Consider the following 25,332-nt stretch of genomic DNA (forward strand, 5'->3'; position numbering starts at 1 on the left):
TTTTTTTTTTTTTTTTTTTTTTTTTGAGATGGAGTCTTGCTCTGTTGCCCAGGCTGGACATGCAGTAGTGAGATCTCGGCGCACTGCAGCCTCTGCCTCCTGGGTTCAAGTGATTCTCCTGCCTTAGCCTCCCGAGTAGCTGGAATTACAGGTGCATGCTACTATGCCCAGCTAAATTTTGTATTTTTAGTAGAGATGGGGTTTCACCATGCTGGCCAGGCTGGTCTCGAACGCCTGACCTCAGGTGATCCACCCGCCTTGGCCTCCCAAAGTGCTGGGATTACAGGCATGAGCCACAGCACCCGGCCTGTTGCTGCTTTTTATACTGACATATGATCCTACATTTTGATGTCTCTTATTTTGATTTTTTCCCAAGAGTATTCAACTGGAGGCTTTCTTACCATCCCAGCTCAAATTCAGGTTAACTCAGTGACCAAGACCAGGTGGGAAGGAAGGTGAGTCCCCAGGGACTCAGAAGCCTGAAGGTTTCAGGTCGACATGAGTCAGAAGCCAGGGTACAGGGTGCCACGCTAGAAACCCAGATTAGCCCTGGAAGAGAAGAGACCTCACCCAAGAGATCCCAGGATGGGGCGGGAGCCAACGCCACACAAAACAGGCTGCTGCATGATCCAGGAGGCACACCTGGGCAGACACACCCAGGCAGGCTGTGCGTGGTGAGCTGCTGTCCCAGGGAGCTCCCTGAGCTTCTGCTGAGTTTCTGCTGAGTTGGGTGCACAAGCCAGGTCACACCCAGCATTGGCGCTTGGGAATAGGCCCGTGTGACAGGGCAGAGCCCTGAGACATCCAGGAGAACAAGGGTTGGCTGGTGATCTAGGTCAGGCCCCGTATGCCAGCTTCATAGCACAGCAAATGCAGCCGTCAGCACTCTGCTTCTGGGCGCCCACTCGTGTCTGGACATGCCACAGGTTGCAATATTTCATGGCCAGTCATTCCAACAAAGCATAAAGAGAATAAAAGGAAAGGACTCTATGGAGATGCTGGTCAGAATACTGGGCCTCCATGTCATGATAAGCCTTTTAGAGAAAGAGAAACTTGCTAAGCAGCCAAGGGACGTGGAGCTGTCCAGTAGCCATGTGGGTCATGGGCAAGATGGCAGACAGTGAAGCGCTCCTCAGGCACAGGTGTACATCCTGGGACTCCCAGTAACCAGCTGGCTGCATGGCCAAGTGACTTACTGCTCCCAAATCCCAGTTTTCTTGCCCATTAAGTGGAAGCATTAATAATACAAATAGTAGCTACCGACAACAGAATGAAGCGATGGTGCTTGCTACACAACGAACACTCACACCCTGCCTGCTACCATGCTGATTGGTTGAGGTCACCCAAAAAAGATAGAACTCCCTCAGGCGCACAGAGACATCGGGTCTTCGGCGCATTCCTCCTGGCCACAGCCAGGACCACACGACCCACAATGTGGCCTGTGCTCAGGACAACAGTGACAGCATTGTCCTAGCACACAAGGGCAGTTTCTCTCTCCTGGACAGGGTGCTGGGTGGGTAGGGGTCAGGCCAAAGGTTAAGGAAATGCAATAAGCAGTCTCTGCAGTTATGAGGGCACCCAGACATCTCCATTTCCTGCCTCTTCCAGGTCTAAGAAAGGGATCCTGCCATTTGTCTTGTAGAGTCTTCGGCTCCCACCTGAGGAAGGAGATGGGATCAGGTGGGAGGCTCCGGAGGCTCCCTGGCTCAGCTCTGTGGGTGGAGGGAGCTGTAGCCCCTCCTAGGCAGTCCTGGGTCTCATGGATCACCCATCAAAGACGGCTGGAGCTACATTTTCTAAGGGAAGCCACTGCCCCAGCCCCTCTGCAGCCGACTCACCCTGGTCAATGGAGTGCGGAGGCAGCTGGCTGAGCTGGCTGTTGACCACCCCTGCATAGGTGCGCAGGAACTCCTCCTCGCTGGCTGTCAGCTGCAGGAGAGAACTGTGGTGAGAGGCAGCATACACCTGTTCCCTGAAAGGCACCTGCACCCCTAGAGGCACCGCCCAGGCCTGCTTGGTTCCTGGATGGTGCGTCCTCCTTTGCTTCTCGGGCCTCTATTCCTGAGATTTGCCCCCTTTGCTTTCAGGGCCAGCACACCCCCCTCCCACCCTGCTTAAACTTGGTCCAGGGGTCCAAAGGCCTTGCCACTCAGACTGAATCTGAGATTAGGGTATGGTCTAGTACAGGGTCAGTGGAAGACATAGGTCCTGCCCAGAAGGCTGAGGGGTGATTCCATGTCCCTCCGCTCTTTTTGAGAAATACCCCTGCACCCGCATGCCTGCTGCCGTCTCAGCTCCCGTCCTGCCAAGTTGTCCCTGAGCTGCCCGCTGGGAGAGAAGACTTTCGGGGTTGCGAGGGGGAGAAAAAGGTCAGGGCCTTGAGGCTCTCACCCATCTGGCCTCAACCCGGCATGGGGGTGGGCAGACTGCCCAGCAGTGCCCCCAGAACGCGAAGTGCTAGGCTCTGTGCCTGGGGGGCCGGAAGCAGCCCTAGAGCCAAGCCACAGGCCCAGCGGCCCCTCCTCAGCCCGTGGCTCCACAGGAGGCAGCCGCAGTGGCTCCGCCCTCCAACAGCCCAGCAGGGCCCCTCCCTGGGAGCCCCTCCCTGGGGGCCCACTGCCTGACATCCCGCAGGCACTCACGTTTGATCCCATCTTCCGCAGCATGAGCAGCACTCGGACCTTCTGCTGAATGTACATCTCCTCCGGACTCTTCCCGGGAGCTCCCTCGCGGTTCATCCCCCTGCCCGGCTCTGGGGACTCCTGCAGAGCAACCAACAGCATCAAAAGGGAAGGGATCAGGACGTGACCTACCGGGACACCGACACCTGCTAGTGACCCTCACTCCTCCCAGGAGCCCCTTTCCACCCGCAGTCTCCCTTCTGGGAGCATGGGGCAGGTGGCGAGGTACAGGGTTCCTCCCTCACCCATGCTGATCCCAGCCGGCTGGACTGAGCAGCTCTGTTCTCCAGCAGGCACTGCAGGGGCTGGCCTGCCTGCTTCCTCTGTGCATGGAGCTGCTGGGTCCAGGGAAACGGAGATGACTGAACTGCTGGTTATTTCTGCCTGCTAGTCACCCCAGAGCAAAGCTCCTGCTACAAGCCCTAAGACACGTGGTGCATGAAGCCCCAAATGTCCCAGGTTTTCAGAAGAAGCAACTTCCACAAGGGGCAAAAAAGTGATGGGATCAGAGGCAGCTGGTTAGGGTCTTTGGCTCGAGAAACCGTGAGATCATTGCCCAGCCCCCAAACACTGAGACAGCTCCCTTGGCAAAAGCCCCTGACAAGTTTAAGAGGCCAGGGTTGTGGCTCCTGGGCTGGGCTCCAAGAGGTCCCTCGAGGGAAAGACAGTGGCCCAGGGCTGTAGGGCTTGCTACCTCAGCCCTCACAAACCCACCCCACCTGTCAGAGGGTAGCTCCTGCAGGCAGCTGGGAAGGCCAGCAGCGTGTCCACATGCAGCAGGGACCTAACCTGTAGAAAGCCCCAGGAGAGAAGTCCAGAGCCCCCTCCCTCCAGGAGGAGCTGGAGGAGAGGAAGCTGGGTATGGAGGGGCTTGGGTTACACACTGGTAACTCCTGGATGAGTCAGAAATAACGCAGCAGCTGCTGGGGTGGAGCCTTATCAGCCCTGGTGCCAAGGAACTGCGCTCAGAGAACCACGGAACCAAGCTGGAGGGCCAAGAACACTCCTCGCACCATCCGTCCCTCCAGGACCAGCAAGCCCTGGACCTTCCCAGGGCTTTCCCAGGCAGGGTGGCTCTCTGTGCAGAGGGCAGCCTCAGCAATGTGCCAGAGCCTGGGCAGCAGCCTCCCTGTAGGTACTTGTCAACTGCTCATTCCCCATAAGCTTATGGGGCCCTCGCCCTAAAAGTGCACACAATAAGCTAACAGCAGCTGCATGCTTGATGTGACACAGGTCTCTTTCCAGCAACTTCTGCTAAACCCCTATAGCCCAGACTCTCTTACTCTGATGTCTGCTCCCCTTCCACCTCCTCCTGGGCTCAGAAAACGGCCTAAGTGATAACTGGGAGCTAGGAAAGAGGAGTAAACTGCCTCAGGAATGGTCTCTGATGACAGGGACCCCCAGCCACTCCCCAGGGCCAGGGTGCACCCCAGCGTGGGGAAGGCCGTAACTTCCTGTGCAGCTGAGCAGGGAGCTCTGTTCTGGGGGGCATCACTCCTCACACTGACCCATTCTCACTTCCTTTCACTTCACTAGATGTGGAGCACTGCGGGTCTGGAGCTGGACTCTACACAGCCTCATGGGGTGAACCTTGTACCCTGAACCTGGGTGTGGATGATGATGTGGTCTCCACCTCTTCCCCAGTGGCCACCTGGATCTGGGTTACTATGTGACCTCCTCATGATCCCCCCACTTCATTTCTTGTCCTTTTCTCTACACAATAGCCAGAATGATCTTATGACCTTTTTTTTTTTTTTTGACACAGGGTCTCCCTCTGTCGCCCAGACTGGAGTGCAGTGGCGTGATCATAGCTCACTGCAGCATCGACCTGCTGGGCTTTAGCAATCCTCCCAACTCAGTCTCCTGAGTAGCTAGGATCACAGGTGCACATCACCACGCTTGGCTAATTTTTTAAATTTTTTTCTGTAGAAAAAGTCTTGCTATGTTGCCCAGGCTGGTCTCAAACTCCTGGGCTCAAGTGATCCTCCCACCTCATCCTCCCCAAAACAGATGACATCACTCCCTGCTTAAATCTACCTTAGAATGCATTTCGCAATCCTTGCCAGGACCCTGCGAGGGCTCTGCTGTCAGCCCTGCCTCCCTCCCCAGCCTGCCTCTTCTTCCTCTTCCCCTTGCTCTGCCTTCCTGGCGCTCGGCCATTCTAGAACATGCTGAGAAGCTCTTTCCCTCTGGCAGCCTTTGTACTGGGTGTCCCCTTAGCCAGGAACTGGCTTCTTTCCATCCTTTGTCTTGGTGTAAAGGCACCTTCCTAGGGAAGCCTTCCCTGACAGTTGCTCTGGTGCCCAGGAGTACAGTGGTACAATCAGAACTCACTGCAGCCCTGAACTCCTGGGCTCAAGCGATCCTCCTGCCTCAGTCTCCTAAGTAGCTGGGATCACAGGAGCACGCCACAACACCCTGCCACTTTTAAATTTTTTTGTAGAGGTCTTGCTATGTTGCCCAGCCAGGTTGGTCTCAAACTCCCGGCCTCAAGCAATCCTCCTGCCTCGGCCTCCGAAAATATTGGAATTAACAGGCATGAGCCACCATGCCCACCTGTCCTGATTTTCTGAAAGTGCCCTGTTGGAGAACTTGCTTATTGTCTCTCTCCCCTGCCTACTGCAAGGCCAGGGCCCCCTCTGCTGTGCTCACTCCTGTCTTCTGGGAGCCTAGCACTTGGCAGGCACTTAATAAATACTGTCTGCTTAGCTAAATGGAATATAGTGAGACAGCCTGTGGTGTCTGAGCTTCTCCCACCCTGCAACATCCACACCCATCTAGGCCCAAATGTCGTTGTGTTAACAGACCAAAGTCCCTAACCCAGTCTCTCATAATCAAATTTAGCTTTTACAAAGCACTCACACTTGCAAAGTAGTGTGCCTTGGGCTATCGTGTTCTCCAAAGAACATCTGAAATGCTCCAGAAAGCCTTTGAGCTGGGAGTTAGGACTTCCAGGAGTAAAACCTTCCAATTCTGTCCTGTGCCTAAAGGCTAGTTTTCATTTGCTCTCTCCTGATGAGACAGGGTGCAATACAAGGAGCTGGCCACTAGGTGTCGCCACACACAAAAGCACCAGCGTTGCTTCCTCCCCACTCCCAGCAGGTTCTCCCAGGGCTCCAGACCACCTGGTTTAAGTCCACCAGTCTTTAGCCAATGTGGGAAGCAGATCACTCTTGCTCTGGCTCTCCCTATTCCAATCCTACTATCACAAACCACACTCCAGCCCTGGGTCCCAGAGCAAGATCTATTTGTTCATTCAGAGAGCCAGCCCTGCCCAGGTAAGGATTGATGTCTGGTTTTTGCTGCCGCATCCACACAGGAGCCAGTGGTCTGGGCACGCAGTAGGTGCTTCCCAGAGGAGCGTCAGTTCCATATCAAAGACTGCTTCCATCACAGACCGCCTCCATAGGGCCAGCTTTACAGAATGTTGCCCTGTCCAACAAGCCATCTATGAACAGCTCGCACTGATAGGTGCCGCCCCGTCCTCCCGGCTGGTGCAGCGCCTCATGCTGGGATTCTAGGGCTTGGGCTGCCCAGCTGTGGGCCTGTGGTGTCATTAGTGCCTGCATTTTGGAGTCAGGTTACTCCTGCTTCAATTCACTTCCCTGGAAGAGACAGTTCTTCTCGCTTCAGAGAAGACCCTTGACTTGTCTTTTCTAAAAGTGTGGTCATGGAGAATTCTTCCAGCTCTAGTTTGAGCTGACTCCGCCCTGCTGCCTAACAAGAGGGCACACTCAGGGCTGGATCTGAAGCAGAAATGCAGCCAGGAGCACATGTTCCCATCTTTCCCATTCCAACCCAAACAGAAACACCGTGACTGGCTTACATAATTCTCTCCTCATCTGCAGTAAAGGTGTCAGTGTGGAGCAAACTCGTAATTGGAGAGAATAAATCATAATCAACCCAAACAATATAGACATTTCAGTCATGGTGTGCTATGAGTATATTAAAGTGATGTCTCTGTCACCTATACAAGCAAACGTGCTATTAAATTTTTATCACAATTCTGACAAGCATCAGATTCATTTCACTTGAGAAATCTTATCTTCCCCTGCAGGGATCAAAAACTGGTCTCCATTAGACTATGTTTAAATTACATAAACTAAAACTGCAACTAAATTAGACACACTAATTATTCATCCAGTCCTTGAACGTGAGAACCAAAAGTAATGATGGTTCTCAATTATGATTTCTTGGCTATTCCCATCAACATTCCAGCGTCTAAAATGGGGCAGCTTCCACTCCAAATCCTAAGAAAATTTCTGTCAGCTGCCCAAGTCAGAGGTGAGCCAAAAAAAGGAAAATGAAAAGAAACAGGCCAGGCGCAGTGGCTCACGCCTGTAATCCTAGCACTTTGGGAGGCTGAGGCAGGCAGATCACCTGAGGTTAAGAGTTTGAGACTAGCCTGGCCAACATGGTGAAATCCAGTCTCTACAAAAAATTAGCTGGGCATGGTGGCAGGCGCCTGTAATCCTAGCTACTCAGAGGCTGAGGCAGGAGAATTGCTTGAACCTGGAAGGTGGCAGTTGCCTGGAGCCAAGATCACGCCATTGCACTCCAGCCTGAGCGACAGAGTGAGACTCTATCTCAAAAAACAAAAACAAAAACAATAAAACAGAAAAGAAACAACAGGCAAGTATTAACTATCCAAATTAATGGTGAGGGGACAGGTTTGTGGTTACATTATGTAGTAGACAACCACACATTCTGCAAAAAGTGGGTGCCATCCCAGAAAATGACATCTGATTGGGGCAAACACAATGAAGAGACATTAAGGTACACACCTTCAATTTAGATAGAGACACACTCCTGCTACACACACACACACGCACACACACACACACACACGGTTCGGAGCTGCCTCTCTGTTGAAGGAAGCTTGGCTGGTGAGGAAAGGATGGTGAGGAAGTGGCTCCCGACCACCGGGAAAGGTACACACAACGGGAGAACTGGCCTTGGCTTCACAGGCCACACCACGTTCTCAGGGAGACACCCACGGGCATCTGTAAGAGGCACGCTCAGATACCACACTCCTTCCCAGCCTTTGCAGGGACCTAATCTCAACCACCATGTAATCTCCAGCTTTTAAGCAGTTGATCTCACTTTAGAAGAATTAGGACATAGTACAAGAGGAACCTGGAGAACAAGACTGCCGAAAGTCACATGTGGCAGTTGGAGGCTGGACGGCTGTGGCTCCCTGTATGGGTCTCTGTCTGGGAAATGCAACTCATTCTAATAAAGAGCTTTGAAAGCTGGCCTCACTTTGACAGGCACGAGTGGCCCTGAATACAAACACAGCCACCTGCACTCCTTTTTATTTTTAAACTGGAAGCTAATGCTGTTGAACATCCACATTTATCTATGTTAGAATATCCACTTATACCCAGGGTGGTCTTGCACCTGCTAGCAAGATGTCAAGCAAGCTCAGGCGAGGCCAGGCAGCAAAGCTGCTCCCTCAGACACACGAGCTGCCTCCAGCCTCTGCACTCATCTTTTGTTTTGTCCATTTTAAAACACACTGTGATAGATTCTAATACATTTAAAAACATACAATTTACATTTTCATGATGTTTACATTGCAAAAAATACAACGCCACAGAATTGGTGGTTCCTAGAGCTTATATGAAATATTATCCAGAGTCTGCACATGTCTTATCCTAAAAGAAATCAGCAGCACCCTAACATTCTCCAGAAGAACCAACACATCTGGAGAAATGAGCACCATTAGGGCTCATGGTGAAAAGTAACAGATGAGCTAACTTCATGATCAGCCCTGGAGCCTGGCGTCCAAGACGACTCCTCACCCCCCCCCCGCCACACTACCATATGGCCACATTACAGAGTCCTTCCCCTGGGGGCCTTACCTGCTTCTGGAAATTGACTTCAGGCAAACAGGTGCTCAACTGTGAGGGGAGGGCTGTGGCCGGGCAGAAGTAGGAAGGTGCCGCCCTGCGGAAACACAGAACACGGGTCATGGGAGGAGTCAGGAGGGCCCAGGCAGCTGCCAGGGCTTCGTCTGGAGCACACGCCCCGCGCTGAGGATGCACAACTGCTGGCGGGAAGCTCGTGGAGCCGGGCTCTGCTGCAGTCCCGAAATACCTGTGTGTCTGGCAAGCCCAGGAAACCCGTACCCACGCCTCTGGGATAAATAAGGTGCTGACGGCAGCTCAGCTGGCCTGGCATTTCCGGCCGAAGCAGGTCAGTCTGCTCAACACCACACAGCCTGCTCCCCTTGGCTTAGTCACCAAGTCTGATTGAGATGCTGTGTTCAGAGACACTGTGGACCAGAATGCATCACTCCAGGACAGCTGATGCCCAAGTCCCGCACCTGCACGACAGAATGCCCCACCTACCAAATCTAACATGACAAGCAAGGCACAGGTAGCTCAGCACCCCGCGGCCTCTGTGCTCAGTGCATGTATATGTGTCTGTGTGCTTGGTGAACACCTACAGTTGTGTACATAAACATCAACGAACACAGACACATGCTAGAAACACACGAAAAGCACAGTTGCAGCTTGTTCGCAGACCTACAGTCTAGCCGCGTGTCTACATGGCCCCAGTACACCTCTGGCAGGAATTTGAGAACACTGCCTTCTTTCCTTCTGCCTCCCACACACGAGCTCATCGTTCAGGTCACCTGCACAGGTTAATGGAGCAGGAGCGTGGACTGCTGAGGGGGCGGAGACACAGGAGAAGCAGGAGGCTGTGAGGGGGCAATGGGAGCCTTACCCACCCACTCCAGCTGTGCCACCTGCTCTGCTGGGGTGCAAGACCCAGTGCCTTGCATCTCCAAGGCACATTTCAATCATCCCAATGAATGGTGAGGGCACAGGTCTGTGGTTATATATTAATGTGGTAGACAACCACATGTTCTGTAAAAAATGGGTACTTTTGCCGGGCGTGGTGGCTCACACCTGTAATCCCAGCACTTTGGGAGGCTGAGACGGGTGGATCACAAGGTCAGGCGTTCGAGACCAGCCTGGCCAACACAGTGAAACCGTGTATCTACTAAAAATACAAAAAATTAGCCGGGTGTGGTGGCGGGCGCCTGTAATCCCAGCTACTTGGGAGGCTGAGGCAGGACAATCGGTTGAACCCGGGAGGCAGAGGTTGCAGTAAGCTGACATCACGCCACTGCACTCCAGCCTGGGGAACAGTGTGAGACTCCATCTCAAAAAAATAAAAAAGTGGGTGCTTTTACACCCACTTTCACTAACCACTCTTCTACAACCACAGGGCTCTCAACTGTCAGCCTTGTAGTGGGGGAAAGGTTGCCAGAGAACACGTAGAGAAACTGGTTCTGAGAGAGGTGTGGGGCTAGTGACAGCTTGGAAACCACCGTCTTCAATGAATTCTGAAAAGAAAGTTGTTCGATGACCCAAGGTGCTGAGGAAGATGTGTTTTCCATAGAAAGCGAGATTTTAAAAGCCTCCCCTAAAGTCAGACATCGCTGTAAACCTCTGACTCTCTGTTCTCTGTGTCCCTTTAACCAGCAATGGCCCTGGGATAGAAGAGCTGTCACCCACCACTGCCACCCCCTCCACCATCAGACTAACCCTACAGGAACAGGCCATTTATAGCAATTAATTGCTCTTTTATTCCTCTAGATATCAAAGCACCAAAATACCAAGGAACCCTGGGGAACTTTCCACCCAAGTCCCCACATTCTTTCAAAAAGAGATGAAAAGAGAATCTTCCTCTACTTCTGAAGGGCTTTAATTTCCTCTACTACCACAACAGCCAATTATCACTCCTGTCTACAGGGCTCAGACCCTTCCAAGAAGCAGAGGGGAACACTGTATTCCTGACTTCAAGGGAAGGGGTCAAAGGACAGGGACTATCCAAGGATTCACGGACAGCTGTTCTAGTTGTCATTTAATTTTTATGTTTTGCTAACCAAACAGCAGCATATTTGCCATTTTAAAAATTTTATTTATTTATTTTTCACTTTAAGTTCCAGGATACCTGTGCAGAATGTGCAGGTCACACAGGTATGTATACATGTGCCATGGCAGTTTGGGTACCTATCAACCTGTCACCTAGGTTTTAAGCTTTGCATGCATTAGGTATTTGTCTCAATGCTCTCCCTCCCCTTGCCCCCAGGCCCCCAACAGGCCCTGGTATGTGCTGTCCCCTCCCTGTGTCCATTTGTTATTGTTCAACTTCCACTTATGAGTGAGAATATATAATGTTTGGTTTTCTGTTCCTGTGTTAGTTTGCCGAGAATGATGGCTTCCAGCTTCATCCATGTCCCTGGAAAGGACACGATCTCATTCTTTTTTATGGCTGCACAGTATTCCATGGTGTATATGTGCCACATTCTTCATCCAGTCTATCATTGATAGGCATTTGGGTTGGTTCCAAGTCTTTGCTATTGTAAACAGTGCTGCAATAAACATAAGTATGCATATGTCTTTATAGCTGAATGATTTATAATCCTTTGGGTGTATACTCAGTAATGGGATCGCTGGGTCAAGTGGTATTTCTGGTTCTAGATCCTTGAGGAATCGCCACACTGTCTTCCACAATGGTTGAACTAATTCATGCTACTACCAACAGTGTGAAAGCGTTCCTATTTCTCCACAGCCTCGCCAGCATCTACTGCTTCCTGACTTTTTAATAATCACCTATGTTTGTCATTTTTATAGTCAGGTCAATGTTCCCAGTTTACAGAGGAATAAACTGAGGCTCAAGGCCCCCCGGGCCCCAGGGCCCGTGTAAGACAGTAAGCACGCTCCACTAACTGGATTCAGTTTTCAGTTCTGCTCTGCCACTGATTGGTTGTGTAAAGCAAGGCCAGTGACTGCTCTTCTGTGCACTTCATTTCATCACCTGTAGAAAGGCGATAGATCGTCACCTCTACCACGTCTTCCCTCAGTGAAGGTGAGACTAGGGCTGGCTTCATGGGCCTGAGGCCTGGGTAGTCACACGGGGCCTGTATTCAGGAGGGCCCCATGCTTGGTTTACTGTTCTGCTCTCATCGTCTTGAAATTCTTTTTTATTTTTTCTTTTGAGAGAGAGGGTCTTGCTCTGTTGCCCCAGCCACAGTACAGTGGTGCAATCATGGCTCACTGCAGCCTTGAACTCCCTGGCTCAAGCAATCCACCCACCTCAGCCTCCTGCATGGCTGAACCACAGGCAAGCACCACCATACCCGGCTAATTTTTACATTTTTTATAGTGACAGGTTCTCATTATGTTGCCTAGGGTGGTCTTGAACTCCTGGGCTCAAGCAATCCTCCCACCTCGGCCTCCCATTACAGGCATGAGCCACCACACCCAGCCTTGAATTTTTTTCCCCCCTGAGAACAGAGTTTCGCTCTTATTGCCCAGGCTGGAGTGCAATGGCACGATCTGAGCTCACTGCAACCTCCGCCTCCCGGGTTCAAGCGATTCTCCTGCCTCAGCCTCCCGAGTAGCTGGGATTACAGGTGCCCGCCATCATGCCTGGCTATTTTTTGTATTTTAAGTAGAGATGGATTTCACCATGTTGGCCAGGCTAGTCTCAAACTCCTGACCTCAGGTGATCCGCCCACCTCAGTCTCCCAAAGTGCTGGAATTACAGGCGTGAGCCACCATGCTGGGCCCTGGCCTTGAAATTTTTAATCATTTCTGAACAAGGGGGCTTGCACTGAGCCCTGCAAATGATACAGCTGGTCCAGAATGAGAAAAAGGTCAAGATGCTTCTCAAACTGCCAAGGGTTCCACAACCTTAAGTAGACACTAACAGGAGTCAAGAAGGATTTACTGAAACTTTTCTAGGTACACACTGCCCTGAACCAGGCTTGGGGAGCACAAGGTACAGAACTGGGGCGGTGACACTGAACCTGCATTCCAGGAGTTGACTGAGTGGCTGAGGAAACCACATAACACAAGGCAAAGAGAAAACCACACAAATAATACATGATAATGAGCCAAAAAGGTCTGTTAGGTCAAGATACAAACCCTCCTAGAGTGCTAACCACGTATCATGTACTGTGCCAAGTATCTGCCCCTGAGGAAAGAAGACCCAGGGCCTTAAGCCAGCATAGTAAGTGGCAGAGCAAAGGGGTCTAGTAAGCTCTGCAAGACGGCAGGGGAGAGGCTGGCTGCCGACCGCCCCGGGGAGAAGTCACTGGAGCTGGGCCTTGAAGGAGGAACAGGAGTTGCTGGTAGAGGGAAAGGGGAAGGCACAAGACACAGAAGTTCAGTGAACAATTACTGAGCATCTATTCTAAGGCAGGCATTGAGAATACACAGGTGAGCAAAACAGCCATGGCTCACATGTGATGAGGGGCTTCCAGTGAGCAGGGAGACAGACACCAATTAAGTCTCCCAGATCAATGATCTCAGACACCGAGACAAAGAAAATGAAGGTTAAGTTTGAGTCGCCTTGGAGATGTGCGGCTGGGAGCCCGGAGGAGGAGAAGGAGTTGGTAGGGGTGGCATAGACGTAGGAAGGCCCGAAGCAGGAAGATATGTGGCTTAGGCCAAGTTAGAGCTGGACCACAGGGGCACTCAGGGGGAGGGGAAGAGGTGTTTCAGCAGAAGGAAGTCAAGCTTCAGCTTGAAAAGACCACTGTGGGGCCAGGTGCGGTGGCTCATGCCTGTAATCCCAGCATTTGGGAGGCCGAGGCAGGTGGATCATGAGGTCAGGAGATCGAGACCATCCTGGCTAACACGGTGAAACCCCCGTCTCTACTAAAATACAAAAAATTAGCCTGGCGTGGTGGCGGGCACCTGTAGTCCCAGCTACTCGGGAGGCGGAGGCAGGAGAATGGTGTGAACCCGAGAGGCGGAGCTCGCAGTGAGCTGAGATCGCGCCACTGCACCCCAGCCTGGGAGACAGTGCGAGACTCCGTCTCAGAAAAGAAAGAAAGAAAAGAAAGAAGGCCGGGCGCGGTGGCTCAAACCTGTAATCCCAGCACTTTGGGAGGCCGAGACGGGTGGATCACGAGGTCAGGAGATCGAGACCATCCTGGCCAACATGGTGAAACCCCATCTCTACTAAAAATACAAAAATTAGCTGGGCGTGGTGGTGGGTGCCTGTAATTCCAGCTACTTGGGAGGCTGAGGCAGAAGAATCACTTAAACTCAAGAGGAGAAGGTTGTAGTGAGCTGAGATTATGCCACTGCACTCCAGCCTGGGCAATAGAGCGAGACTCCATCTCAAATTTTAGAAGAAAAGAAAATGGATGAAGAGGAAGCCACACACGGGGAGAAAATATTTGCTATATGTATACTTGAAAAAGAACTTATATCCACTCATGGGCGTAGAGAGTAGAAGGATGGTTGCCAGAGGCTGGGAAGGGTANAAAGAAGGCCGGGCGCGGTGGCTCAAACCTGTAATCCCAGCACTTTGGGAGGCCGAGACGGGTGGATCACGAGGTCAGGAGATCGAGACCATCCTGGCTAACATGGTGAAACCCCGTCTCTACTAAAAAATACAAAAAACTAGCCGGGCGAGGTGGCGCGTGCTTGTAGTCCCAGCTACTCGGGAGACTGAGGCAGGAGAATGGCGTAAACCCGGGAGGCGGAGCTTGTAGTGAGCTGAGATCTGGCCACTGCACTCCAGCCTGCGGGACAGAGCGAGACTCTGTCTCAAAAAAATAAAATAACATAAAGAAAAGAAAGAAAGGAAAGAAAGGAAGGAAAGAAAGTAAAGAAATAAAGGAAGAAAGGAAGGAAAGAAAGGAAGGAAAAGAAGGAAAGAAAGGAAAGAAAGAAAAGCCCACTGTGGCCAAGGCATGGAGAAGAGGCTAGGGTGGAGCAGCGGGGAGCAGGAGGCGAGCGGGAGCAACCAGGCAGGGGCCTGGCTGGGTCGAGAAGGGCCAGGAGGAGTGTAAGAGTGCTGTGGTTGTGGCTGTGGTTGTGGCTGTGGCTGTGGCTGTGGGGAGAGGCCTGGCACATGCCCAGGGTGAGGCCCCGAAGGACAGGTTGGACAGCTGGGACTGAGAAGCCCTGGAGGCACAAAAGCAGAGGAATGGCAAAAGTCCATGTGCCCTCGGGATCAAGTCAGCACTACGGTGAACATCTGCAGCAGGTTCGGGGGCCAGAATCGAAACACGGTGACAAGCTAGTTTCAGGAAACATCAGGGGCACTTCTGGGGGCTACTTGGCCTGGAGTGAGAATGGGGGGCCTCAGGAAGAAAACACGTGTGAGGCAGCCGCAGGGCATGGGGCACCTTCTGTGGGCACACAGAGCCAGAGCGGTCAGGAACAACGGGTACCTGGGTGGCAGCAGCGAGACAGCACAGGAGGGTAGGTCAGGGACCAGGGGAAGCCTCTCTCTGGCAGGAAGTCCAATCTGCCAAGCAGGGGGCATCGGGCCCTGGTCAGGAGATGACTTGGGCAGAGTGGTCTCCCAAGAAGACTGGAGTCTGGGAGGATTCATGTGAAGCCCTGTGTGAGGTATGTGGGAGGGCAGGTGGGGCACCACAGGCAGGACCTCACGAGCCCAGGTGCAGGGCAGAGAGGGAGGAAGAACAGTGAGAGCTGCTCCCAAGAGGCAGGAACCAGTGGGTTTTCTAAGAAGGAGGCAGAGCAGGGCAGGGGAGAGGTCCACCTGCCCCACCCCATGGGCCTTGTCTACTCAGGCCCCACAGGCTCCTGTCCCCATCACAGCCCTCACTAAGCATGGGACTGCCCCCCAGGCACATGCTTCAACAGCACAGGGGCTGCTTCAGTAGCTGTAATAACCCCTTGCCAGCCTGATCCAGCACCTGGTGTGTGGCATGGCAGGCCCGCAAGGACAGCAGGGAGGGTGAGCGGCTTCTGCCCTTCTTCCTCTGCCTAGAGACCCCTTCCCTCCCTCCTCATGGTCCTCCTGGAACTTAGTACTCACCCAGTGCTGTCACCATTGTCAAGTCCCTGCAAGGGGGAAAGGAAGGGTAGAATCTTGCCTGTCCTTGCCTGGGTGCCCTGGCCCCCACTTGCTCTGCCTGAGAACTGTGGTCAGCTTCAGGTGAGTCTTAACCTCGGCTTTGCCTCCTCCAGGTGGGTTGGCTGACTTAATGGTGCAGGGGGAGCTCAGGGGAGGTCACCACCAGAAAAGTCAAGGAGGAAGAAGGTGGGGAGAGGGGAGTCTGAAGATGCTGTGAGCGGGAGGGAGGGAATCCATGGGGAAGGAGTAGGAGGGCAGGGAGCAGAGGAAGGGGAGAGGGAGGCAGAGGCACAGAAAAGGCTCCTGTGGGAAGGGGGAAGGCACCTGGGCCAGCAGATTGCCTCTGGTTGGGCCTGTAGGCACAGCAGGGGTGCAAGGGACCCAACAGCTGATGGGCAGTGAGCAGGGGCGATGGGACTGGACCAGAGGCGAGGACCAGCTAAGCTCAGTTAACTGGATGCCCTCTCCTGGGAATGGCTCCAGGCACACTTCCCAGCAGGGAGAGAGAGATCAGCCAGCAGCCAGCCAGGCTTTCTCCAGGGGCCATGGCAGCCCTTGGGGCAGAGCACCACTGTAGGCCGCACAGCTCAAGGGAGGAGGGAAGACGGCCAGGCCTTAATCCCCGAGGGTTGCCTAGTCCCAGGCCTCCCACCAGAAATCAGGATCTGAAAGGAAGACTCAGGCTGCCCAGAGCCACCCAGACCCACAGGCAAAGCTTTTATCTAACACGTCAAGTCCAGGACAAGGTGTGGGAGCCAAGGAGGCCTGGTCATTGGTTCAGAGTCAGCTGCCCAAGGAACCCTGAGGAAGAGGAAGGTGCCATCGTGGGAGGATGAGGAGCATTTTCTATGAACTGGAATATATCAGAGAAAAACCAGCCCCAAATGCCTATGTACATCCTAGAGAGAGGGGAGGGCAGACAATAAAACACGAGTGACGGGGAAATCCTTAGCACACAGGAAAAAGACAGGGGCTGGGGCCAACCCGTGGGAGAGTGGGAACAGGAGTGTGGGGGTGAGCGATAGGCCCTTCCAGAGCAAAGACAGGAAGACAGTGAGGGAGGGAGTCTGGGAGCAGAGCTGGACTGAGGCCCTGTGGTGGGGGCACAGGGGCGGCTGGAGGCCAGCACTGGGGTGGTGCTGCAGGGGAACAGGCCCAAGCAGTGGAGGGGACAGGGCCTGTGTTACAAGGGTAGCTGGGAGCTGGGAGCAGAAGAATGGCTGGTCTGACTCAGGGTCCAGCAGGATGACCTGAATGGAGATAGGCCCAGGGCCAGAGCAGAGGCTGTGGCAGGAATCCAGGCAGATCTGCTGGTGTCTCAGGTGAGGGAGCAGCAGCAGAGGGTGAGGGTTCAAGGTGGCCAGCTGGGGACTTGTGGCACAGGCAGACAAGAGGATCACCAGGGAGCGCACTGTGGGGTGTGGGGGCAATGGTGGCGGCTCCCGGGTTTTCAGGCTAAGTGGCTGAAGGTCAACATTCCTATCAACCGAGCTGGGGAGAAGGAGGTGGAACAATTTTGGGGGACAATCACGAGCTGAATTTTAGACTTTGAGAGGTTTTTCCGTCTCTGAGCCTTGGTTTCCTTTTCTGTAGAAAGGGGATGATAACAGCACCTACCTCAAGGGCAGGTTTGAAAATGAGATAACATACAAAGAAAGCACTTGAAGCCTGGGCACATAGTGAGACTCTGTCTCTACAAAAAATACAAAAGCCAGTTAGATGCGGTGGCGTGCACTTGCAGTCAGTTATTCCGGAGGCTGAGGTGGGAGGATCACTTGAGGATGGGAGGTCGAGGCTGCAGTGAGCAGTGATCGTGCCACTGAACTCCAGCCTAGGTAACAGAGCAGACCCTGGCTCTTAAAAAAAAAAAAAAAAAAAAAAAAAAGAGGCCACGTGCAATGGCTCACGCCTGTAATCCCAGCACTTTGGGAGGCCGAGGTGGGTGGATCACCTGAGATTGGGAGTTCGAGACCAGCCTGACCAACATGGACAAACCCTGTCTCTACTAAAAATACAAAATTAGCCCGGCATGGTAGTGCATTCCTGTAATCCCAGCTACTTGGGAGGCTGAGGCAGGAGGATCGCTTGAATCCGGAAGGCAGAGGTTGTGGTGAGCCAAGACTGTGCCACTGTACTCCAGCTTGGGCAACAAGAGTGAAACTCCATCTCGGAGAGAAAAAAAAAAAAAAAAAAGGCACTTGGCCCAGTGCCTGGTATACAGCAAAGGCTCAATAAATTCTAGTTACCATACTAATAAGATGAGAAGATGACACAGACCATGTAAGTAAATGCTTTTTGTTGCAGGATGGCGATGGGAGTAAAAATAAACAGTAAGAATTCAAAGGCTTTTTTTTTTTAAGATGGAGTCTCGCTCTGTTGCCCAGGCTGGAGTACAGTGGCACAATCTCGGCTCACTGCAAGTTCCGCCTCCCGGGTTCACGCCATTCTCCTGCGCCTCAGCCTCCCGAGTAGCTGGGACTACAGGTGCCCACAACCATGCCCAGCTAATTTTTTGTATTTTTTAGTAGAGACAGGGTTTCAAGGTGTTAGTCAAGATGGTCTCCATCTCCTGACCTCGTGATCTGCCCGCCTTGACCTCCCAAAGTGCTGGGATTACAGGCGTGAGTCACCGCAACTGGCCACAAAGGCTTTTAATACCCTCAGCTTCTTGTCTCTTCTCTCCCAGCTGCCCGTCAGTCCCCAGCTGGCTCAGAGGAATGATAAGGGATGGAGAGCCAGGAGGGGAGAGCCTTGCTTCCACAGTCCGAGGGCTGCCCCGAATCACTGGGGGGGGTGGGGGGAGGGGACACTTCTCAGCAGGGTGCCACTGACATTTCAGACTGGGTGCATTTTTGCTGGAGGGCTGTCTGCACATTGTAGAAGCTGAGAGGCATTCCTGGCCTCCACCCACTAGATGCCAGTAGCAGCCCCTCCAGTTGTGACAATCAAATATCTCTTCTGACGTTGCCGTGTGTCCCATGGGGGACAAAATCGCCAGGTTGAGAGCACTGCTTTAAAGAAGTAACTGACACGTACTCTGGCTTACTCTGTGCCTTGCACCATTTGCAACTCTCAGGTAAGTGACTCATTCAGTCTTTGCCACACATGTCCCTACAGGGCTTTACACATGAGCATGCCACAGTGCACAGCGGTGACATCACTCACCTGTCATCGCCCAGCTAGTCTGTATCAGATCAGGATGGAACCCAGACTGTCCAAGGCCTCAACCACTCTGCCCTGTTGCTCTCCAGTATACAAGTACATGGGTAAAAAGTCACACTGAGCCAGTGACGGGGACACGAGGCAGAGGTCTGCCACGAAGCTCCTGCTAGAGTCCCACACAAGGTAGCACCTCAGGTCCTCTAGCGACATCAAAAAAGGGAGTGCCAGAGGGAATTTCCACATGCTCCACTCTCAGCAATTAAACTGCAACAACCTCCCAGACTCTCAGGCCTCAGGAGCAACCGCCTTAATTAATAAATTCCACATCACAGCCTCCTCCATCCAGAGCCACGCTCAGTATTCCCGAACTGCACTACACCAGCAGAGCTAGGGCAAAACAGGCCTCCTAGTGAGGTATGGCATTTGCAAGCCACAGCCCCATTCTTAGGGGATAAGCCTGGGGTGGGGAATGTGTTTTGAGGTCACCAACCCCAATTCAAACCTGATGCAAAGCTCCTTCCTGCTCCCTGAAGCCAGGTGATACCACCGAAGAACAATAATTACTGTTGTCACCACAGCATTTTCTAAACCCAGGCACAGAGTGGCAGAGTCAGTCAGCCCTCACAAGCCTGCAAGGTAGGAATTATTCCCATTTTATGGATGACACAACTGAGGCTCAGAGAAGTAACCTGCCTGAGGCCATGGAGTAATAAGTGGTAAGCCTGGATCCAAAGCCGTGCTTTCCCTCTCTCCTAACTGCCCCTTCTGGCTCAGGAGTTGACAGACGCATGATCCATTTTAACCGAAATTAAAAGAAAATTCCGGGCTGGGCCCAGTGGTTCACGCCTGTAATCCCAGCACTTTGGGAGGCGGAGGCGGGCATATCAGGAGGTCAAGAGAGGGCCAACACAGTAAAACCCTGTCTCTACTAAAATTACAAAAATTATCTGGGGATGGTGGCGCACGCCTGTAGTCCCAGCTACTTGAGAGGCTGGGCGGGAGAATTGCTTGAACCCAGGAGGCAGAGGCTGCAGTGAGCTGAGATCTCGCCACTGCACTCCAACCAGGCGATAAGAGCACGACTCCGTCTCAAGAAAAGAAAAAAAAAGAAAAGAAAAGAAAATCCACCTTACAGGAAAAGAAAACAGCTAGAGTCCAACCCATTGCCAATCAGAGATCAATTAGAAAATAAGATAAAGCTTACAATGATTATATACCAATACAAATTAATTAATTAATTTTTTTTTGAGACAGTCTCACATTGTCACCCAGGCTGGAGGGCAGTGATGCGATCTCGGCTCACTGCAACCTCTGTCTCCCGGGTTCAAGTGATTATCCTGCCTCAGCCTCCCAATAGCTGGGATTACAGGTACCTGCCACCATACCCAGCTAATTTTTATATTCTTAGTAAAGACAGGGTTTCATCATGTTGGCTAGGCTGGTCTTGGAATCCTGACCTCAAGTGATCTACCTGCTTCGGCCTCCCAAAGTGCTGGGATTACAGGCATGAGCCACCACGCCTGGCTAATTAATTTTAAAAAGAAAATATGGCCTGGGCGCAGTGGTTCATGCCTGTGATCCCAACGCGTTCGGAGGCTGAGGTGGGAGTATCGCTTGAGCCCAGGAGGAGTTTCAGACCAGCCTGGGCAACATGGTGAGAACTCATCTCTATAAAATGAAAAAAAAAAAAAAAAAAAAAAACCGTTGTGCATGGTGTGGTGAGTCTGCAGTCCCAGCTACTGAGGTGAGAGAAGTGCTTGAGCCCAGGAGGTTGAGGCTGCAGTGAGCCAAGATCATGCCACTGTACTCCGACCTGGATGAAAGTGTAAGCAAGACCCTGTCTCTTAAAAAATAAAAAACTTGGCCGGGCACGGTGGCTCAAGCCTGTAATCCCAGCACTTTGGGAGGCCGAGACGGGCGGATCACGAGGTCAGGAGATCGAGACCATCCTGGCTAACACGGTGAAACCCCGTCTCTACTAAAACTACAAAAAACTAGCCGGGCGAGGTGGCGGGCGCCTGTAGTCCCAGCTACTCAGGAGGCTGAGGCAGGAGAATCCCTTGAACCTGGGAGGCGGAGGTTGCGGTGAGCCAAGATCGCGCTATTGCACTCCAGCCTGGGTAACAAGAGCAAAACTCCATCTCATTAAAAAAAAAAAAAAGTGGAGGCCGAGGCACAGTGGCTCACACCTGTAATCCCAGCACTTTGGGAGGCCGAGGCATGCGGCCTGAAAAATACAAAAAATTAGCTGGGTGGGAGGTTCTACTAAAAAAAAAAAAAAAAAATTAGCTGGGTGTGAGGCTGAGGCAGGAGAATCGCTTGAGCCCAGGAGGCAGAGATTGCAGTGAGCCAAAATCGCACTACTGCACTCCAGCCTGGGTGACAGAACAAGACTCCGTCTCAAAAAAAAAAAGAAAAAAGAAAGAAATGGTAATGTTAAGGGGAGGGGGAGAGGCCTTGCATCTGCATCACATCCCAAACCTCCCCATATTAGCCACAGGCAGCCCTCCTCCAGTGGGGGCAGCCATGAAGCCCAAATGCAGGAGGGCCCTTTCCTCTCTGGCTACAGGTCTGCTGCCGTGGAAGTGATTATGGAATTCTTAACAGCTTCCCCTCTGCACACTCCGAGCTCAGAGTAGCCCGCCTGTACCCTTCACGCAGTGCCACGCATGCTGTTCCAGATCCAGAGCCCTCTGATGAAGGCCCTTTGGGAAGGTTCTGGGAACATTTAAATCCAATCCACCTGACCTGATTCAATACAGCCTTGCAATGGCCAGAATGCAATGCTGCATCCAGCTGAGCCGCCTACCTACCACAGGAAAGGTACTGACACGGCAACCAGGCTGGGAGGGAGGCACCTGGAAGCACTGGGGCATCCTCCTTTCTGTGAAGGAGCTCCTGTTCAGAGCAAGCTCTGCAGACCACCAGCAGGCAAGCCACACACACCAAAGTGCTCCAGCACAGGCACAGACCTGCCTGGAGACAGCGTCCCCAGGACCTGCACGCTGGAGAGGAAGCAAAAAGACTTCTGTCCCTCCCACGCACAGAGGCAGGCGGTCATATCCAAGCTTACCCTCATATTCCCTCTACAGCCATGACCTCTCAATGGGGGCGATTCTGCCCCACGGCAGAAATGTGGCAATATCTGGAGACATTTTTGATTGTCACGACTAGTAGGATCCTGCTGGGTAGAGGCCAGGATCAGTTCCCACTACCAATAATTATCCAGTCCCACGTCCGGAGAGCTGAGGGTAAGAAGCCCTGCTAGGTGGCCGTCTCGGAGCTGCCGATTGCACCAGGTTCCCTCCACATCTCTGGGCCTCTCCATCGGCTATGCTTTCCACTCAGAACTTCCTTCCCTCCCTGATTGCTGAGACCAAGCCTCACGGACTGTTCTCTGCTCTGCAACACCTTCTCTGGGCTGCCTCGAGGCCTGTGTCTGCACATCCACCTGCATTTCCTCCTCCCGCATCACTGCCCCAACACTGCACCTCGATATCTGAGAAATTTTCACCACCAGACTGGAAGCTCTCTGAGGAAGACCGGCAGTGGTTTTAAGGCCTTTATAGGCCCCAGGGAACCTTATTCTCAGAAAAATACTAAAACTAACCCACATCTCTTATTAAATGTAATCCTCACATAACTCACAAGAGTAGAGGGAGTGACATATTTTTTTCCCACATCGCCAATATTTTGTGGACCCTGGAAAAACTTGTAAGGCTCTGTGCTGAAGAATCTGGACAGGTGAGACACCACTGCTAGCCACAACTGGGGCTCTTCAAGTGCTGAAGTGAATGGGAACCATGAAGGAAGTGCCCCCAGCCTTTGAATGTCCTCACTTCAGATAATCCTAACACACCAAGGAGTTGCAGGAACCTGCATGTTCCTATAACTGGATTGGCATAAGGCATCTGTTTACATCTTCTGGTTCAAAACATTTATCCTTGTGATTCTGGCCCAGATCTCGCTGTCTTCTCTAGTCCTGAACTGAGTGAAACCCACCTTTTTACAGAGAGGCAAGAGTACCTGGCAGGCTCGCTCTGACAGCCTCTTGTAATTCAGCTGAAAACAATGCAAACAGGAAGGCAAGTGGAGGCTGAGGAAGTTTTCTTGGCTGCCCCAGAACACTCAGGATCCTGGGCTATGTCCTCAGGCTCTATAGTCCTAACCAAGGTGACGAGCTGGTGGAGGTTTTCTCTCTGCACAGTGGGGGAACAAGGACAGAAGGAAAGAAAGGCATCTTTCAGCTTAATGTTAAAAGAGATTCTTTTTTCTTCCCAGAGAACAGCTGGAGCCCTGGAACCTGGCCAAGTCAGAGCCTGAGACCTGAAGTCAGGAACCAGCACGCCTACAAAATCCAGCCACGGATCTTCCTTTAATTCAGTCTGACTCATGACCTCCAGCCTCTGGCAGGTTCCAGAGGGGTTACTAATGCAGAATCCAGAGCCTTTGTCTATTTATAAGCCGATAGAAGGGCTAGAATCCTAGCTCTTGAGTGGGTACAAGCGCCCCCTCACTCCTGGGTATGAGGTCTCCCAGGCCTGACTGACCTTCCCCAAGGGCTGTGCACCTGACAGGAAGCTTCCTGAGCAAAGGCATCAAAAGATCCTCTGTGTAAACTGGAGGTAGAGGAACCCTTTTTCTCTCCTGGGACACCAGAGAGGTCCCCAGCAAGCTGATGAAGTCCCTAAAGGGCAAATTAATTTGCATTTCTGTCAGTCTTCTTAGAGACTTAGAGGAGAGGGAAAGGGACCACTTCTAGACCTAGTAATTCCAGGGATGGAGCCTGGCCCATAGGTTCTGGAGAGCATGGGTCATCTCCAGAGAGCACAATCAGACTGGAAATTTCGACCTATGGAAGCTCCCTCAACCCCACTGTCAAAAGCTATGCCAGCTCAGCCGGGTGTGGTGGCTCACATCTGTAATCCCAACACTCTGGGAGGCCAAGGAGGGCAGATCACAAGGTCAGGAGATTGAGACCATCTTGGCTAACACGGTGAAACTCCGTCTCTACTAAAAATACAAAAAAAAATTAGCTGGGCGTGTTGGCAGGCGCCTGTAGTCCCAGCTTCTCGGGAGGCTGAGGTAGGAGAATGGCGTGAACCCAGGAGGCAGAGCTTGCAGTGAGCCAAGATTGTGCCACTGTACTCCAGCCTGGGAGACAGAGCGAGACTCCATCTAAAAAAAAAAAGCTATGCCAGCTCTTTGCATGGTCACAGCTTAAAATTTTAATTACATTGGGACATTTGATTTGATACGGTGCTATTTTTGGCAGGGGGGCGGGCACTCACGTTTCGCCACAAAGTACATAAGGTCCCTTCACTCTGAACCACACTGACATGTTCACGCCACCCCATTCCCACAAGGACAAGCCTCATCCTCAGAGACAGGTCTGGGCATGGCCCGGCCCTCCCAGTGCCCGAGGGTCACCCAGACCTTCTCAACAGTCACCTCTCTCTCCAGCTCTTCTCCCCTTACCCCATTCCCTCCATAGCTTTCCCTCATTAAAGCCTCTATAATTGGTTCAAATAAACAAGCTTCCTGAACTGAGTTCACTGCATCCCCTCCGAATCCCAGGGCTGGGAAACCCTCCAGCTTCCTGTGGTGAGGATTAGGTCATTAAATCCATCAGGTGGCTTGTAGGACTGTGCCCCAGAAGCAGCCCCTCCTCATCACCCGGCTCTGGGGATGGCCATCCTCGGGACCTGGCTGAGAGACCCCAGATGCAGCCTCCTGGGGAAACTCCTCCCAATCAAACTCTTAGGAAAATAAGTTTTGCTGGGCACAGTGGCAAACGCCTGTAATCTCAGCACTTTGGGAGACTGAGGTAGGAGAATTGCTTGAGTCCTGGACTTCAAAACCAGCCTGGGCAATATAGCAAGACCCCATCTCTTTAAATTTTTTTTTTTTTTTTTTTTTGGAGATGGGGTCTCGCTCTTTCCCTCTGTCACCCAGGCTGGAGTGCAGTGGCACAATCTCGGCTCACTGCAACCTCTGCCTTCCGGGCTCAAGCGATTCTTCTGCCTCAGCCTCCTGAGTAGTTGGGACTACAGGCGCATGCCACCATGCCCGGCTAATTTTATTTTGTATTTTTAGTAGAGACAGGGTTTTGCCATGTTGGCCAGGCTGGTCTCAAACTGCTGACCTCATGTGATCTGCCCGCCTCAGCCTCCCAAAGTGCTGGGATTGTAGACGTGAGCCGCCACTATGCTGTCCTCTACAAAAAATATTAAAAGATTAGCTGGGTGCAGCCACAGCGTGGTGGCTACACACCTGGTAATCGGCCAGCACGTTGGGAGCTGAGGCGGGCAGGATCATGCAGGATCAGGAGATTCCAGAACCATTCCTGCTAACACAATAGAAACCTCCATCTCTACATCGGCTGTTCTACCAAAACATATGCAAAAAAGTAGCTGGGCCGTGGCGGCAGTGGCGCCTGTGTTCCCAGATACCGCGCGGAGGGCTGAGTGCAGAGAATGGGGTGAACCATCGGGAGGCGGAGCTTGCCAGATGCCGAGATTGCCGCCACTGCACTCCAGCCTGGGGACAGAAATGAGGACCTGTCCTCAAAAAAAAAAAAAAAAAAAAAAAAAAAAAAAAAGGATTAGCTGGGTGCAGTGGTGTG

At 52.3% G+C, this 25,332-nt stretch overlaps 1 protein-coding gene across 1 annotated transcript in view; it reads right to left on the reverse strand.

Moving 5' to 3' along the window:
• The window catches only part of CTNNBIP1 (catenin beta interacting protein 1), a 51,291-nt gene that overhangs the window by 25,317 nt on the left and 642 nt on the right, over positions 1-25,332 (reverse strand). The window contains exons 2-5 of the mRNA XM_017887968.1: positions 22,734-22,906; positions 8,546-8,630; positions 2,643-2,762; positions 1,839-1,929 (exon numbers count right to left, since the gene is read on the reverse strand). Of these exons, the coding sequence (XP_017743457.1) occupies positions 1,839-1,929; positions 2,643-2,738 (187 nt within the window). The 5' untranslated portion in view covers positions 2,739-2,762; positions 8,546-8,630; positions 22,734-22,906. The remainder of the gene's footprint in view (positions 1-1,838; positions 1,930-2,642; positions 2,763-8,545; positions 8,631-22,733; positions 22,907-25,332) is intronic.

Source organism: Rhinopithecus bieti, unplaced genomic scaffold (genome assembly GCF_001698545.2).
Source record: "Rhinopithecus bieti isolate Rb0 unplaced genomic scaffold, ASM169854v2 scaffold_16234, whole genome shotgun sequence".
In the NCBI taxonomy this organism is placed as follows: domain Eukaryota; kingdom Metazoa; phylum Chordata; class Mammalia; order Primates; family Cercopithecidae; genus Rhinopithecus; species Rhinopithecus bieti.